General features: G+C 43.8%; 1 protein-coding gene across 8 annotated transcripts in view; it reads right to left on the bottom strand.

Annotated features, from left to right (window-relative positions):
* The window catches only part of STXBP5L (syntaxin binding protein 5L), a 420,013-nt gene that overhangs the window by 143,942 nt on the left and 257,413 nt on the right, over positions 1-18,658 (bottom strand). For all 8 annotated transcript variants that reach the window (XM_043538749.1, XM_037909775.2, XM_043538743.1 and 5 more), the window contains exon 7: positions 9,014-9,097. In XM_043538749.1, the coding sequence (XP_043394684.1) occupies positions 9,014-9,097 (84 nt within the window). The remainder of the gene's footprint in view (positions 1-9,013; positions 9,098-18,658) is intronic.

Here is an 18,658-nt window from a genome sequence, read left to right as displayed (position 1 = left end):
CCTGAAATCATCAGCCTCTGGCAACACAAGCACTGTCTTCCACGCCTCTGCAGGCCTCACCCTCTCTGTGCAGGTTAGCGATAAGCACACACCAATCTCTGGGTCCTCTGAGTGTCCTTCCGGAGTGCCCAGCCCCGATCCAATGAACACTCCAGAATTCTCAGATCCTCTATTCTCAAAGGAATAATACATCCCAGCTTGCAAGATTCATCTTAGGATCCTCACTCACTTAACACGCACTATTTAGATACAGTGATGAGCTGTCAAAATCTTAACAACTGGTTCCCTCCTCACCCCATGAGGGGGTCGTGGCCCACCCCCGCCCCCCGGGACTCCTGCCCCATCCAACCCCCCGCTTTCCTTGATGCCCTCCTTCCCGGGACCCCTGTCCCATCCACCCCCCTCCCCTGGTCCCTGACTGCCCCCAGACCCGGGCAGGAGGGTCTCGTGGACCACTGTAGTGGGTGCCCACCCCGCCCTGCCCCTAAGAGCCAGAGGGACCTGCCGGGGGGTGAGGTGGAGAGTCCCGCCGGTACTTACCTGGGGCAGCTCCCAGGAAGCATCCAGCAGGTCCCTCTGGCTCCTAGGGGCGGGGTAGCGTAGCTAGGGGGGGAACAGGGGGAGCGGCCACTCCCCCACTGATCACATTAAAAGTGGCACCTTAGGCACTGACTCCCTGGGTGCTCCAGGGCTGGAGCACCCACGGGGAGAATTTGGTGGGTGCAGAGCACCCACTGGCAGCTCCCCACCCCCCGCCTGGCCCCAGCTCACCTCCCCTCCGCCTCCGCCTCCTCCCCTGAACGCGCCGCCCCGCTCTGCTTCTTCGCCCCCCACCCCACCCCGGCTTCCCGTGAATCAGCTGTTCACGCGGGAAGCCTGGGAGGGCTGAGAAGAAAGCGGCGGCTTCGTGCTCAGGCCCAGGGAGGCAGAGGTGGAGCAGAGGTGAGCTGGGGCAGGGGGGCGCGAGGAGGGCTGCCCACGCCGCAGCAGGTAACCCGGTGGGGGGGCGCACAGGGGAACCGCTCCCCGCCCCAGCTCACCTCCACCTCCCTGGGCCTGAGCGCGAAGCCGCCGATTGCTTCTCAGGCCTCCCAGGCTTCCCGTGCCAACAGCTGATTCATGGGAAACAGGGGGGAGGGAGGGCAGAGAAGCAGAGCGGGGCAGCGCATTCAGGGGCGGAGGCAGAGTGGAGGTGAGCTGGGGCCGGGTGGGGGGTGGGGAGCTGCCGGTGGGTGCTCTGCACCCACCAAATTCTCCCCGTGGGTGCTCCAACCCCGGAGCACCCAGGGAGTTGGTGCCTAAGGCGCCACTTTTGGCCAGTTGTTAAATTTAGAAGCCCTTTTAGAACCGGTTCTAAAAGGGCTTCTAAATTTAACAAGTTTCAGAGTAACAGCCGTGTTAGTCTGTATTCGCAAAAAGAAAAGGAGTACTTGTGGCACCTTAGAGACTAACCAATTTATCTGAGCATAAGCTTTCGTGAGCTACAGCTCACTTCATCGGATGCATACTGTGGAAAATACAGAAGATGTTTTTATACACACAAAACATGAAAAAATGGGTGTTTATCACTACAAAAGGTTTTCTCTCCCCCCACCCTACTCTCCTGCTGGTAATAGCTTATCTAAAGTGATCACTCTCCTTACAATGTGTATGATAATCAAGGTGGGCCATTTCCACCACAAATCCAGGGTTTAACAAGAACATCTGAGGAACAGTGGGGGGGGGGGGGGAAGGAATAAACAAGGGGAAATAGGTTACTTTTTATAATGACTCAACCATTCCCAGTCTCTATTCAAGCCTAAGTTAATTGTATCCAATTTGCAAATTAATTCCAATTCAGCAGTCTCTCGTTGGAGTCTGTTTTCAAAGTTTTTTTGTTGAAGGACAGTCACTTTGAGATCAGAAATAGAGTGACCAGAGAGACTGAAGTGTTCTCCGACTGGTTTTTGAATGTTATAATTCTTGACATCTAATTTGTGTCCATTTATTCTTTTAGGTAGAGACTGTCCAGTTTGCCCAATGTACATGGCAGAGGGGCATTGCTGGCACATGATGGCGTATATCACATTGGTGGATGTGAACGAACCTTTGATAGTGTGGCTGATGTTATTAGGCCCTGTGATGGTGTCCCCTGAATAGATATGTGGGCACAGTTGGCAACGGGCTTTGTTGCAAGGATAGGTTCCTGGGTTAGTGGTTCTATTGTGTGGTATGTGGTTGCTGGTGAGTATTCGCTTCAGGTTGGGGGGCTGTCTGTAGGCAAGGACTGGCCTGTCTCCCAAGATTTGTGAGAGTGTTGGGTCATCCTTCAGGATAGGTTGTAGATCCTTGATAATGCGTTGGAGGGGTTTTAGTTGGGGGCTGAAGGTGACGGCTAGTGGTGTTCTGTTATTTTGTGTGTATAAAAACATCTTCTGTATTTTCCACAGTATGCATCCGATGAAGTGAGCTGTAGCTCACGAAAGCTTATGCTCAAATAAATTGGTGAGTCTCTAAGGTGCCACAAGTACTCCTTTAAATTTAACAACCGGTTCCAGCGAACTGGTGCGAACCAGCTCCAGCTCACCACTGTTTAGATATACATATAGTGAAAGCAAGAATAAGATTTCTATCAAAGAACAGAGAGGTAAGTGATAGTGAGTGAGAATATTGGAAACAAATGGTACATATAAAACAAAATCACAACACTCTTTCTAAAACTAAACTTAACTACCAAGGCATTCCTCTGTCTTCGACGAGTTAGCTTATCCCAAGTCCTTTTCCCAGAATTTTCAACCAGGTTGGCCGAGATCCCTTTTCATAAGATCAAGCCTGCTGGCAGCTTATCCTCAAAGACTGAAGGAATAACTGGGGATTCAGCTGCACCCCAGATACAGTTTCAAAAGTTCATTGTCTTACTCCTAACCAGGATAACCCCTACTGGTTTTGTTTTTTCTCTGCAACCTCAGCAATATATTGATTAGTATTTTGCTCAGACTGTAAATGGGTGTCCATTCTGAACCACACAATACTTAATTTGCACATGACCAGCCAGAGTGAGATAAGCGTCTCTTTCCCTCCCTTCTCCCCCACCTGCCAGGAACATGTGGATTACCTTATGGTGACCAGTCCTAACTCACAGAGCTAGAGAACATGATTTTTAGTATATATGCATAACTCTTCACATATTTTCTGAACATACATCTCACAAGAATGATGATGATCAGTGTGAAACAGGCTTTCATTAGAGACCTTACATGATGTTCTTTGGTGGACTGGTATGTACAGGGGACTCCTGTAACCCTTACTTACACTGTGCCCTCTGCCAGTAGGGATCAAGAGGTTCTTAGGTAACAAATTCAGATTGCGCATAGTGGGCTAGCACAGAGCTGGTGCTTTGATCTTCATTCCATTTGCTCTGCCTTCTCTGGTTTCACAGTGAGGAGAATAGGTGGAAGCCAGATCAGAGCTCCTGCTTTCCCTGTCTGCTTTAGACCTGGGGAGAGGTAGGTGTGTGTGTGTGTGGAGGAGAGAGCTAATGCTGGATGAATGGACTAGAAGGTGGACAGAAAGCTGGCTAGATTGTCGGGCTCAACAGGTAGTGATTAATGGCTCCATGTCTAGTTGGCAGCCGGTATCAAGTAGAGTGCCCAAAGGGTCAGTCCTGGGGCCAGTTTTGTTCAATATCTTCATTAATGATCTGGAGGATGGTGTGGACTGCACCCTCAGCAAGTCTGCAGATGACACTAAACTGGGAGGAGCGGTAGATACGCTGGCGGGTAGGGATAGATACAGAGGGACCGAGACAAATTAGAGGATTGGGCCAAAAGAAATCTGATGAGGTTCAACAAGGACAAGTGCAGAGTCCTGCACTTAGGACGGAAGAATCCCATGCACTGCTACAAACTAGGGACCAAATGGCTAGGCAGCAGTCCTGCAGAAGAGGACCTAGGGGTTACAGTGGACGAGAAGCTGGATATGAGTCAACAGTGTGCCCTTGTTGCCAAGAAGGCTAATGGCATTTTGGGCTGTATAAGTAGGGGCATTGCCAGCAGATCGAGGGACGTGATCATTCCCCTCTATTCGACATTGGTGAGGCCTCATCTGGAGTACTGTGTCCAGTTTTGGGCCCCATACTACAAGAAAGATATGGAAAAATTGGAAAGCGTCCAGTGGAGGGCAACAAAAATGATTAGGGGACTGGAACACATGACTTGTGAGCAGAGGCTGAGGGAACTGGGATTCTTTAGTCTGCAGAAGAGAAGAATGAGAGGAGATTTGATAGCTGCTTTCAACTACCTGAAAGGGGGTTCCCAAGAGGATGGATCTAGACTGTTCTCTGTGGTAGCAGATGACAGAATAAGGAATAATGGTCTCAAGTTGTAGTGGGGGAGGTTTAGGTATAGGAAAAAAATTTTTCTCTAGGAGGGTGGTGAAGCACTGGAATGCGTTACCTAGGGAGGTGGTGGGATCTCCTTCCTTTGAGGTTTTTAAGGTCAGGCTTGACAAAACCCTGTCTGGGATGATTTAGTTGGGGATTGGTCCTGCTTTGAGCAGGCAGTTGGACTAGATGAACTCCTGAGGTCCCTTCCAACCCTGATATTCTATGATTCTATATGATTCTAAGAGGCTAACATATCGAAAGCATTGGGAAATGTATTAATGTGGTACTGACACAAATAGCTTATGACAGCAATCAGAACCCCAATTATACATTTCCAGAACACCACATATGGAAAAGGGACCAAGACCTAAGTAAATTTGGTCACAGAATGTATATTTATGAAAAAGAGGGTATAAAACCTGATGCATGAATGTTCATGTGGGACCCCAAGAGTGACTGAGTAGGCAGCAGACCAAAACGTCATTTCCTCTTGCCGTGTGCTCCACTGACTGTTTCTTCCACCTTTGTTTCTAATGGTTTGCATTAGGTTCCAAGTATGTCAATACTGTGGGATTGCTTTAAGTATGCATGATACAGGGGGTCATTTTGCTATAGTTTTCTTACTCTCCTATTTTCCTGTTATTTCAGTTATACTTATCGTACTAACTGAAGCTCAAAGTCTCGGGGTGTGCTTCACCAATCTGTGTAAAGAACCTGTTATTTGTAGTAAGTACATTTGCACCCCATTTCACATATTAATAATTTTGCCCTATGTTCAACAATTTAGCAATATACAAAATTTAATTTCCTATTTTGTTGAACTTAATTCTTAAAATTAAGTAAAATTCATTTTGTCTCAATGCGTTGGCTACAGAATAAAAAAAACATGTTAAAATATCTAATAACTGATGGATGACTAATTCAATGGAACGGAATGACATTATCAGCTGTGGCACTTCGTACAAGTTGAAAACATACTGTAAAGACGCGTTAAGGGAAAGCCAAATGTGTACTGGAAAGATTAAATAGGTAGACAATAGAAAGAGAAAATGAGTGCACATAAAGTAAGAAGCCAGGTATGTTGCCTGAATAATGAGATGATGACTCCATGAGGCAAGGGTGTGAAAATGAAATGACAACAAAAGGATGCAGTTTGGAAGGAAGATGGTAATGAAAAGATGAAAGGTACTGTGTGAACCATTAGAAATAAAAGAATAAGGAAGAAAAATAAGAATCAGAACCACCATACAACTGAATATGATAATGTAAGAATATGCCATATCAATCCAAATATGGAGTGAAAAGAATTATGGCATAGAATTTTTGCTTAGAAAATAATTAAAAGCTAAAGAAGCCTAGAAACACAGAAAATCCAAAAGGAGCAAGTGATGTCCATGAAAGGAGGAACCTGTAGAGATGACATTCTCTTGTCAAGCATCTCGTACAGGTCACTGCCAGAAACCAGACTAGATGGACCACACATCAATTTGATGACACAATTCCTACGTTCCTAAGTTTGGCTTTGTGGAGCTAAACTATGAAAGCATCGACAGAAAAATGATCCAACTATTTTCACCAATAGGAGTCTGGTTTTCTAACATACCTCATACCTGAAGGGTCTGTTCTTTTTCTGACAGTTTGGCAACACCTGGATGGCTTGCCATGCTGTAGCGGGGCACTCATCCCGCTCCGGCCCTGAAAGGGTTAAAAGCCAGCCCTTGGAGAGGGCTGGGGCTGAGAGCCAATAAGAAGAGCCTGGGAGGCAGCCAATCAGGACCAGGCTGGGCCCTATAAAAGAGCTGCCAGGCCATAAGGCAAACAGTCTCTCTCTAGCTTTGAAGAGAGGTTCACTCCAGCCTTGGAGTGGGAAGGACCCAGCTGCCTGGGAGCACGAGGTACCTGAAGCAGAGCAGTGCTGGGGAAGGGCAGGCATAGCTGGGAAGCTCTGGCCTGGCAACTCCCCACGCTGAGGCCTTGTTAAAGGCCCAAGGAGGTACTGGGGCCGCAGAGGTGCAGCCCAGGGATAGGCAGAGGCAGCTGGTCCAACCCCCTTGCCAATGATGAGTGGCCATTACAGACTGCAGTTTGCCCCAGAGAAAGGGGGCTAGATGATGACTGGCAGTAGCCACTGAGGCAAGGTGAGCATAGGGGGAGGGGTTCCCCTGGGAGGGGAGACCCAGAGAGCGGGGGTACTGCTGCAGGGCAGAACCCCAAGGTAAAGGGCATCGGGGTTGTCAAGGTTCCTCCCCCACTCTGAACTCTAGGGTACAGATGTGGGGATCTGCATGAAAAACCTCCTAAGCTTATCTTTACCAGCTTAGGTCAAAAGTTCCCCAAGGTACAAAATATTCCACCCTTTGTCCTTGGATTGGCCGCTACCACCACCAAACTAATACTGGTTACTGGGGAAGAGCTGTTTGGACACATCTTTCCCCCCAAAATACTTCCCAAAACCTTGCACCCCACTTCCTGGACAAGGTTTGGTAAAAAGCCTCACCAATTTGCCTAGGTGACTACAGACCCAGACCCTTGGATCTTAAGAACAATGAACAATCCTCCCAACACTTGCACCCCCCCTTTCCTGGGAAATGTTGGATAAAAAGCCTCACCAATTTGCATAGGTGACCACAGACCCAAACCCTTGGATCTGAGAACAATTAAAAAGCATTCAGTTTTCTTACAAGAAGACTTAATAAAAATAGAAGTAAATAGAGATAAAGAAATCCCCCCTGTAAAATCAGGATGGTAGATACCTTACAGGGTAATTAGATTCAAAACATAGAGAACCCCTCTAGGCAAAACCTTAAGTTACAAAAAAGATACACAGACAGAAATAGTTATTCTATGCAGCACAGTTCTTTTCTCAGCCATTTAAAGAAATCATAATCTAACACGTACCTAGCTAGATTACTTACTAAAAGTTCTAAGACTCCATTCCTGGTCTATCCCGGCAAAGACAGAATATAGACAGACACACAGACCCTTTGTTTCTCTCCCTCCTCCCAGCTTTTGAAAGTATCTTGTCTCCTCATTGGTCATTTTGGTCAGGTGCCAACGAGGTTACCTTTAGCTTCTTAACCCTTTACAGGTGAGAGGAGTTTTTCCTCTGGCCAGGAGGGATTTTAAAAGGGTTTACCCTTCCCTTTATATTTATGACAGGGGTCCAGGAGGGACATGGGGGCCTGAGGCAGGCTAGACACCAGCCCGCAGGGGGCGCTCTGAGGGCTGGAAAAGAGCTAATTCCCAAGGCAACCAGCAGGAGGCGACACGGCGGTGCTCGATCTGCTACATATGCCAATAAAGTCTCACCGAATTGAGCTGAATTGATACAGAGTGCTCATCTGCAAATGGAAATGTTGATTTGCACTCAATTCTTCTGCCCATCAGAAGGGAGTACAGATTCCTCGTCCATCTCTGCCTAACGATCCAGAAGACACTGAACTATTACCTATGTGCTAACAGGGAGATGGCTCACAAGCTAATCCAATACCACTGCCTTCAGGGAACAAGAATCTTAGATCTTGTGGGATTTCTGTCCACCTCACACTAAGGAATACAAGACCCAGGGATGAGACTCCTGCCCAGACAATTTTTAGAGTTGGGAACCCTCCCCCCAACTATTTAGGTATTCTTCATACATTTAAAAAAAAAAAAAAAGGGAGGAGGGGTGAAAAAACAGTTCCTGCATGGATGTCCTCCCAGAAATCTCCCTTTATCTCTTTCTGTTACCCATGAGCTGTATTTGTATTTCTCTGAGTTGGGTTACCCACTCGGTTTGTGTTTTGCTGAATGCCATGTACATATGAAACATTCTCCAAATAATCATTCGTATTTTTAAAAAGAATTCTGTGGAACACAAGAACTGAATCTTCATCTGATTTTCCAACTTAGTTACAAATTGAAAGAAATAGTGGTCTGGTAGATATGTAAGAATATTACACATTAAAACCAACTGCTACTCAGCCTCTGGGTCTTTGTGTAATATATAAAACCTATTTAATAACTTGCCTTTGATATTAACTTATGAAGTAGAAATATCCAGTAATGATAACAATGCAGTGTACTTCCTAAATAAGTTGTAACTAGAGCTGAAACTTTTCTTAGGCAAAAATGTAGATGTGATAAAACCAAAAAATTCTCATCAGTTACACTAAATTATTCATGTTTTAAAAAAAGCAAAAGAAATTCCAAAAAAGTCAAAATGAAATGTTTCAATTTTTCAGTTTGAGATTCTTTTGTTTAGAAATTTCCTTCCATTGTATTTTTTAAAATTTTTGATCCAAAACTATTTTTTAAATTTTTTCGGAATTTCCAGTGAAACCAAAAAATCAGTTATTCACACAGCTCTTGTTGTACACATGCATGCTCGGTGTGGTGCTCTGTCCCCCTCTAGTGGTAAGTAGATCACACAGAGGATGATGAGTCTGCTCCAGCACTGGCTAGAGAGCTGGGTCTTTTAGCTCAAGCAGTAACAGCACATGCATTCAGACTTGGAGATCCCAGGTTTTGACACCTACTGCCAAGGGGGCATGGCTTTAAGTACTATAGTATATTGCATTTCCAAAACTAACAATGCCTTTCAGATATATCTTCTGCTTCTTAAAATACTACTGAATTGTCCTTTATTCTGAATGAGTGGGAACTACTTACCTCATCATAATAAACTCTTAAGTCTGCTCTTTTTGATCGCAAGTCCCAGAGTACTACTGTCCCATTTTCATAGCCTATTAATAGCTGGGAAGAAAAAGAAACATGATTATCTTCTCGACTCTAAAATACATTTTCTACTATTTACGCAGTCTATAATTTTGTATTTTTTTTCTAAAATTAAGTTTCTAGCCCTCTTTCACCTACAGATAGAGAATAATTTCAGTTTTGGTGGAAACAATTATTCCCCGGACAGAAAATTCTTCTTTTAGTGAGAGAACAAACTTGAGCATGGACAGTAAGAAACAGTTAAAATTATGTTTATTAGACTAATTTGGCAGAGATGTGGTGTACAAAGCGACATTTCTGAACATGATGGTCACATTTTAATGGTCAATACACACCACAGTAGGAAAACCAGAGTGATATGTTGGTTTGTGATGACCTTTGTAAGGTTCTCTGAGGACTCTGATCATCCTTGGGAAGTTCACCTGGATGTTGATGAGCTTGACAAAGTTTGCCTGGCCACTAGTTCAGGTACATTCAGTCCTACTTCTTGTTCAGCCAATTGCTCAGACAAACAAGTTTGTTTATATTTACGGGAGATGATGCTGCCCGCTTCTTATTTACAGTGTCACCAGAAAGTGAGAACAGGCATTCACATGGCACTTTTGTAGCCAGCATTGCAAGGTATTTAGGTGCCAGATATGCTAAGCATTAATATGCCCCTTCATCACCATTCCAGAGGACATGCGTCTCTGGACTTATGTCAAGAGGCATATGAATCTTTAGCGCATCTTTGTCTTTAGGAGATAATGCTGCCCGCTTCTTGTTTACAAACTTGTTTGTCTGAGCGATTGGCTGAACAAGAAGTAGGACTGAATGGACTTGAAGGCTCTAAAGTTTTACACTGTTTTATTTTTGAATACAGTTTTTTTTGTACATAATTCTACAATTTGTAAGTTCAACTTTCATGATAAAGATTGCACTACAGTACTTGTATTAGGTGAATTGAAAAATACTATTTCTTTTGTTTTTTACAGTGCAAATATTTGATATAAATAAAATTGATATATTTGATATAAAAATAAATATAAAGTGAGCAGTGTACACTTTGTATTCTGTGTTGTAATTGAAATCAATATATTTGAAAATGTAGAAAACATCCACAAATATTTAAATAAATGGTGCTCTTTTATCAACAGTGCAATTAATCATGATTAATTTTTTTCCTTTCCTTCCTTGAAAGCCCTACTTAGGACATAACCTATAAAGTGATGAGGGTACCTCTGCACCACATACAATTCACTCTGTTATTCCATGTGGCAGCCAATAACCTAAGTGTCACTATGTAATATGGTAGCATGTCTACATAGAAATCCTCCTATGTCCAGTTCAAGAAATTATAGCAACAACAAGAAAAGAGAAAAAGGTTAGTTTGATGGCATATTTATGAACGCAATTTTGAAACCAATGTTCTGTGATGCACTTCATCCACGAAGAAGAGAAGGTGGAGAGGCTGGCATCTTTACACAGCAGAGTTACAGTACTTTGGGTACCCTGTGAACTTCCATACTTTGAAATGTTTGTATGTTTTGGAATGTTATTTGTCATTTTTAATGTTTATTTATTTGTTTTACAAGATTATATTTGTTTAAGTTACTTGTAACATGACTCTGAATTTCCTAGTTTTCTAATAATTATCATAGATTGTAAGGCCAGAAGGGATCATTATGATCACCTAGTCCAGGGGTTCCCAAACTTGGTTCACGGCTTGTTCGGGGTAAGTCGCGAGACACTTTGTTTACCTGAGCGTCCGCAGGTCCGGCCGCTCGCAGCTCCCAGTGGCCGCGGTCCGCCCTTTCCCCCGCCCCTTCCAGTGTTGAACCACACAACTTCTTAATTGATTACAGGACTTTATCAGTGCTTAATTTGTAATGAAAGAGGTGCCGGGGCACAATTTTTTTACATACATAACTGATGCAGCAAGCCCAGAGGTGCCAGGGCTATGAATTGCCAAGCCTAGAGGTGCAAGGGCTCAGCCATGGCAAGACCTGGCACAGATTAAGCACTGGACTTTACCCTGTGGTTATGAAGCTTCTTTTTCTTGCATGAAGGAAGGTTTTCAAAAGCCTTTTGAAAGTCTAAAATAAATGAATCAATCAATCATCACATCATTTGGATAATTTTTTCAAATAATTCTGTCTGGTTAGATAATTTATTCCTACAGAAATCATGACAGTTCACCAATATCACATTATACTCATTTAGTGTAGGAGATCCTAAATTTTAATTATTTTCGCCACTATTTTTCCCAGTACTAAGGAAAGGGTCATCCCGGTTTATAACTCCCAGAATAATAATATATTTCATTTTTTAAATGCTGGGTGTACAACTGACTATCTATCTTCCAGTCCTCTAGTACAGCATTTATTTAGATTTTTCCATCACCTATTTTAGACTCTAGGCACTTCACATTATTAAAAATACAAAGTTCAATATAAAATCTAAAAAATACCATATGCTTTGCTTAATTAATGGACGGTTTCAGAGTAACAGCCGTGTTAGTCTGTATTCGTAAAAAGAAAAGGAGTACTTGTGGCACCTTAGAGACTAACCAGTTTATTTGAGCATGAGCTTTCGTGAGCTACAGCTCACTTCATCGGCGCATCCGATGAAGTGAGCTGTAGCTCACGAAAGCTCATGCTCAAATAAACTGGTTAGTCTCTAAGGTGCCACAAGTACTCCTTTTTTTTAATTAATGGACTATCCCATAGTAACAGCATCAACTGGCCATCCATATCCCAACAACCCAACACCCAAATCAGAAATGCACACTTAGACCCCACAAGACCATCAATCCACCTTTATCCCAAATGCATGCAACATGGGTTTTTAGGAGTAAATAACATATTTTTGTCAATAGTTCATCTACTTCATTACTTCTTTCAGTATAATCACATTAATATCATTTAAACCCATTTAAGCCTGGGTCTAAATTACACATTATTACAGGCCTTATTACTTTTTATTTAAATGATCTCAGTTTAGTTTTTAACTAAACTTCGACTTTCAGTGGGAGTTGGGCACCTCGCTGCCATCTATGTCTTTTAAAAATCTCCCTGTAAAAATCCAATTTCTTTTGAAGTTGGTTATGTGCTTTGCCTATGAGAACAAATATAGTGTGTTCATTCTGGTTACGTTCAGTTTCTCCTTTCTCCAAGCTCTGCAACCCCTTCTAGTCCTCTCCACTTTCCACACCATACCACATATGAAATTGCTATGAAATAGCATAAAAGCAACTGTATTTAAGGAAACTACTGATTTTTTGGTAAGTCAAATGGAGAAGACAAAGTCACAGTCTATTATTCTTTTTGCATTATGGCATAACTTTGGTACAAATGTCTACATTGTATAATACTCATAGAATCACAGGGATTTATCGACACACTGTAAGTACCAACTCCTGCATGCACAGGTAGGGCTGAGTTTCCTGCTAAATCCCTCAGAACACATGCAATTACACAATAACATGCAAGACAACAACTTAATACCACCATAAAGATACATCACCATCCATCGGTGGTGATATTGTCTATATTGATCATTAAAATTTTTCCCCCTCTAACGGAATACGAATTTAAAACAGAAACTCCTATGATTCCAGGCAGTCTGCAATCCCCACAGGTTCCATGTTGATCTGCCCACTCAATTCCTATATTCATGGAGACATCGCTCATAATTTGATTTAGCTTATTAGTGAATGCAGAGTTCATGTCCTCAGGTTATACCTATCTGTTGTGGACAGACTGTCTGAGAACTTTTTTCAGAGTAACAGCCATGTTAGTCTGTATTCGCAAAAAGAAAAGGAGGACTTGTGGCACCTTAGAGACTAACCAATTTATCTGAGCATGAGCTTTCGTGAGCTACAGCTCACTTCATCGGATGCAATCTGAGAACTGCAGTCTGTTGCGATTCTGAGGATACCTTGGCAATTCCGCCTTCACAACTGGTCTCCCATTACAAGACGCAGAAACATGCGGAGGTACCTCCAAATCCTCCTCTGCATTCCTCTGGGATGGTTGTTGAACATCCTCAGTGTTTCTACCACCACCACCACCCCTCCCCGCCGCCCCTTCAGTGAATCCGTGCACCAGTTCTTGATGCACTATAAAGGAGCAAGCTCTTGCTTTTAGTATCAGCAAAGATAAGGTGTTTAATTTTTAAATTGCTGTGTAAGGTCCCCCCCAAAAAGGACTATAGGATTTTTTCAAGGCTGCTTTTTCCTGTTGCATAGCTACACCTTCCCTCCTTCCTGGATGGCCACATAATTCTCCTTTTTCCTGGTATCTTAGGCCTGACATGCTCATTTCTGGCACATCTGTTCCTCTACCTTTTGAAATGCTGTCCTCAGGCCACCCATATAAGTCTTTGCTGTCTCTCTCACCCACAGGGTTCGGCTTCCTCCGGGCCCCGGGGGTGCTCAACCCGCTGCTCCACCCACGGCCCTGCCCCCACCTGACCCCTTCTGCCAAGTCCCTACCCCGTCTCTTCCTGCCCCCACCCCACCCCGAAACCTTTTCCCCACCTCTCCCGCCCCATCCTCCGAGCACACCGCACTCTTGCTCCTCCCACCACCCCACAGCGTCCTGCATGCTGTGAAACAGCTGACTGCAGTGGGCAGGAGGCACTGGGAGGGAGGGGGAGGAGTTGATCAGCAGGGCTGCCGGCGGGTGGGAGGCACTGGAGGGGAGAGGGGGAGCTGGCTGCTAGTGGGTGCTAAGCACCCACTGATTTTTTTCCATGGGTGCTCCAGCCCTGGAGACAGCACTTATGTTCTCACCTGTGAAGGTGCAGGGGGCCTTATCAGTTCTTGTTGCCAGAACATGAAGTCCCAGGGAAGCATGGATTTGTGGAGTCCATAAACAATCTCATAAGGGAAGTAATAGATAGTTGAATGCTGGCTGGTGTTTTATGCAAAGATAACAAAAGTTGTTGTAGAAACCCGGTCTCGTTGGTCTTCACTAACTAATACTCTAAGCATAGAACCAATGGTGCAGTTTACTCTCTCTACTCCCCCATTAATCGCAGAGTGGGCCACACTGGTCCTCACCTTAGTTACCTGGAGTTGCTAGCTGGCAAACCTTGTATAATAACTGTGATTCAGATTCTTTCCCCTGATCATTGCAGATGCAGCTTGGTTGGCCAAACTGCAACACTACATGTTTCATCAATGCAGCCATAAGTTTATCCGTCCTTTTATCCTTCAGGGACTTCTCCCCCACATACTTTGGATAAGTGTCATAGACTGCCAGCAAATACTGATTTCCAGTTGGTGTTTCTGGTAGTGGGCCTTTCAAGTCAATCAGTATGAACCCACAGGGCTTATTAGGTTGGGGCATTCCCACTTCTCTCTTTGCAGGTGCTTTCCTTTCTTGACAGGTAAGAGAGAGGAAAGTAACTAGTCATTAACATCTGCAGCCATGCCTAGCCAACAAATTTGTTGGATTCTCAGCTCAGTGTCTTTTCATACCTCAGGTAACCTGGTGCTTTGTTATCATTGAAGACACTCCAATACTGTTCTCCGAAAGCTTGCTGGCAAGACAACCCTGTTACCTTCTGTGTCCTTAGGCACCCTTGTATTCACACCTGACACACTACTGCAATGATTTGTGCACAAAATATGCCTTATGAAGTGATATTTGAAAACTAACACCACACTGGTCAATAGTATCATTGTAAAATATATGTAACAATGCTGTATGTGGAATTATGGGTACTCGCTCATATTATACTTTAAAGTTCGTGACGTAGGCTATGTCTACACTAGCACTTTTGTCAGTCAGTGAAAAAAACACCCTCCTGACCGTTATAAGTTTCACCGACAAAAGCGCTGGTGTGGACAGCGCTATGCTGGTCGGAGATGCTCTCCTGACAACATAGCTGCCACAGCTCTTTGGAGATGGTTTAATTATCCTGACAGGAGAGCTCTCTTCCATCGGATCAGAGTGGCTACACAGGAGACCGTACAGCAGTGCAGCTGCAGTGATACAGCTGTGCCGCTGTAAGGTCTGTAATGTAGACATAGCCTAAAAGGAGTTTAAATCAGGCATGTCAGGGGAGTTGATTAACAGGTTTTTTTTCCAGAAAAAGGAAAGCAGTTGGAACCTCAAACCACGCGTGGCCCAAATCATTTGTGTCAGAGATTGCAGCAGGAAGAAATAATTTGCGTAGTACCTACCATCAGCGAAGAGGAACCAGCAGACAAACCAGAAGCCTTATCTTCCACACCTCATGGCTCCTTTGCTCAGCATGAACTAATTAACTTTACCTGGGAGTATCCATCAAAGAATACATTTCAAAGGTTCAGTGAACTATAACGAGAGGGAAGCGAATCCTAAGTTAAGCTTCTTTTTAAGGAGACTAAGAACCCAAGCAGTTTGATCTCTGTGATGGGTCCTGGCCAATAAAAAGATGGAAAGAAGACTGTGGCTGAGAGAAAAACCATCTTGAACAAAAACTGTATTTTACTAAATTAAGTTTTAGATCTTTAGATGCCTGTTTTCACTTTTAACTATTTGTAAGGATCTCTAATGTCTTTTACCTGGTATAACTTAATCCATGCTCTTTTGTTAATAAACTTGTTTTGCTTTCATTATAAATCATGAGTTCTGGATAAGTTCAGTAAAGTGTGTGCTTCTATTTAGCTGACAGGTGAGAATGTTACTGTCTCTGTAGAGGCAGCAAGCCTAATGCTTTTTCTGTGAGGGTCCAATGAGAGAGACAGGACCTTGCATGAGGATGATTTTGGGGCAGATTCAAAGCTGGAAGGCTACTAATGTCGGCCTCTGAGGAGGATCCAAGTTGGACATAGCCACGGTGAAGCTTGTGGGCCACTGGCAGGTTGTTGGGGGTCAGAGCTCTGAACTAATGCTGCATAGCCACAAGATACCTTGGGTTACAAGACAGATGTTGACTGAATCCTTTACTGGCCTGGGTGAACCCCAAAACATCACCTTAGCATAGTTGGCAGGATTTACATACAGTTTGTTGTTTAACTGACGTTCACACTTTCACCACTGATAAACTGGCTTTAAGTGATTCACAAATCAGAAGGTTGAGAACAGGTTAAGGAGAAGTTACAGCTTCATTATTTTTTGTTTGTTTCAAGTAAGGAAAATAGAAGAAGAATAAAGTATAAACATTAGTGTCAGTGAAGCAACCACAAAGTTTGAGATGTCTAGGGTGGAGAATGACAGAATAAAAGAGGAGCATAAACACCAAAAATAGTTAGCTAAGGAGAAAGGCGAAGAGCGTGAACGGCAAAAATGGGAAGCTGCCTAGAGAGCTAAAGAACAAGAAGCAGCACACTGGTGGGCCCTGGAAGCTGAGAGGAAAAGGATACCCAAGAGGAGAAGGAAGCAGCTACACACCAATCATCTATGGAGCTGAAAGCGAAGGATACCCAAGAAAATGAGATGGAAAGGCTGTATGCCCAGAGCATAATGGACAGGGAGGAGCAGATCCCACAGTCCCTAGGTACACCCTCTATCCAAGGAATGCTCAGCTGGGAAAAGCTGTGCCCTACATACAAAGAAACAGATGGTACTGAAGAATACTTTACCCCTTTTAAGAGATTATGTGAGGTATATAAAGTTCCAGAGGACAAGAAAATCCCAACTCTAATTAGTAAGCTCTTGGGTAAAGTATTTAATGTATTTAATGAAATGCCAATTGACCAGGCTTTGAAATACGAGTTTGAAAAGGCTGTATTGCAAAGGTTTCAAATTACTCCTGAAGTGTATAGATTGAAATTTAGAGCCCTCATAATGTATGACTAGATGAGTCATGGAACATATCAGTACAAATTGTCTGATTTGATAAAAAATGAGTCAAAGGGAAGGGGGCAGAGAGTTATTTGATTCTTTGATAGTTGTTTGATCTCTTTGCACAGAAGCAACTCCTGAGCATATATTCTGAAGACGTCAGACATGCTGTTTGGGATAAATCCATGGACTCTGTCCAAAAAGCAGTAGATCTGACTGATTCCTACATACAAACCAGTGACCAGTAAGCAAGCCACAGAGGGAAAGGTAGAAGCCCAGTTTTAAGAGGGGCCACATTTTGGCGCTGGGGAGAAGCAGGGCAGTTGGGAGCTTAGGCACTCTTCACCCCAGAATAGATCCTCCCTTGGGAATCTCGCTCGCAGACCCCCAGTACAGGAGAACAGTCCATGATGTTTCATGTGCGATTGCACTGAACACCTGAGGAATAATTGCCCTAAACTCAAAGAAGCTAAGCCCATACTCCGTCGAGCCCCGGTATCTACAGGTTTCCTGATTAAATTTGTGAGGTCTGTCCCACGGAAGGTGGACATGGTATTTGTTAAAGCTGCCAAGGTGAATGACAAAGAATGCATTGGGTGGAGAGACACTGGTGCACAGATTTCTTTGGTCAGGGAAAACATAGGCAGACATGCTCCCTCCCTGGGGAGAATGCGGAACTCCTGGCATTGGGACGATATAAATTTACTGTACCTTTGGCGAGAGGAACATTCTGGAAGGAACACTGGAAGTTGGGCTGCTGTATAGTATTCCAACAGCACTTCTTGTCTATGTTTAAATTGGTTAATATAGTAACTTGCAGCAAAAAGGAATATTGTTTTGTGATCTCAGCAGAAAATTGTGCAGACAACAAAGATGTGGGGGAAAGGGACAGCCCCAGCTCAGCAGGAGAAATCAATGTGCTTTCAGGTGTGGGAGGGGCCAAGGTAAGCTCCTGCATAGCACAGGCAAGTAGCAAGCATACAGAGCTAAAGGAGGAGGAGTTATTTCCTGTAACTTGGAGAGGCAGTTCAGGTTGTCTATAGCAGGGGCTTTGAAGATGAGAAAGCATCTGTGGTTACATCCTCAAGGGGACCCCAGTGAGGGGAAACAGGGAAAGATTTTTCTGAAGAGGAAGGGAGATTGTACAGGGAAGCATCCATGGGGAAAGATAAAAGCCCTGAGAAATCTTACAAGAACAGTTTGTGCCTGTCCAGCACGATGGGGAGTTAATGTTGCTAGCACATGATTATGCTTTTGCTGGTCATTTCAGGGCATGAAGAACCTATGATAGGTTAAAGAAAAATTTTTATTGGCCAGGGACACAGAATGATGTGGAAGACTATTGTGGGTCTTGTGAATTATGTCAAAAGAGAGAGACCTGCAGAACCCAAAAAGTCTCTGTACATTCCTTGCCTGTGATACACAAGGCATTTTATAGGGTAGCAATGGACATTGTGGGTCCTATGCTATGTCCTACCCAAAGGCAAAAAAACCATATCTTGGTAATGGTGGATTTTGCCACTAGATACCCCAAAGCAGTCGCTCTAACTAACATAGAGGCCGATTCTGTGGTGAAAGCCCTTTTCACTATTTTTAACAGAGTGGGTTTCCTTAAAGAGATTTTATCAGATTGTAAGTCAAATTTCATGTCCCATTTATTCAAGTTGCGTGGAGTGAAACAACTAAAGGCTGTCCCATATCACCCAGAGACAAAAGGTGTGGTGGAGAGGTTCAATGGAACACTGAAATCAATGTTGGGAATGTATGTGAACAAAAGAGCCAGTTTTCAGAGTAGCAGCCGTGTTAGTCTGTATCCGTAAAA

This window comes from Chelonia mydas, chromosome 1, assembly GCF_015237465.2.
Source record: "Chelonia mydas isolate rCheMyd1 chromosome 1, rCheMyd1.pri.v2, whole genome shotgun sequence".
NCBI lineage: Eukaryota > Metazoa > Chordata > Testudines > Cheloniidae > Chelonia > Chelonia mydas.
The sequence above is the reverse complement of the archived record's forward strand: the minus strand, read 5'-3'. Positions and strand labels throughout refer to the sequence as shown.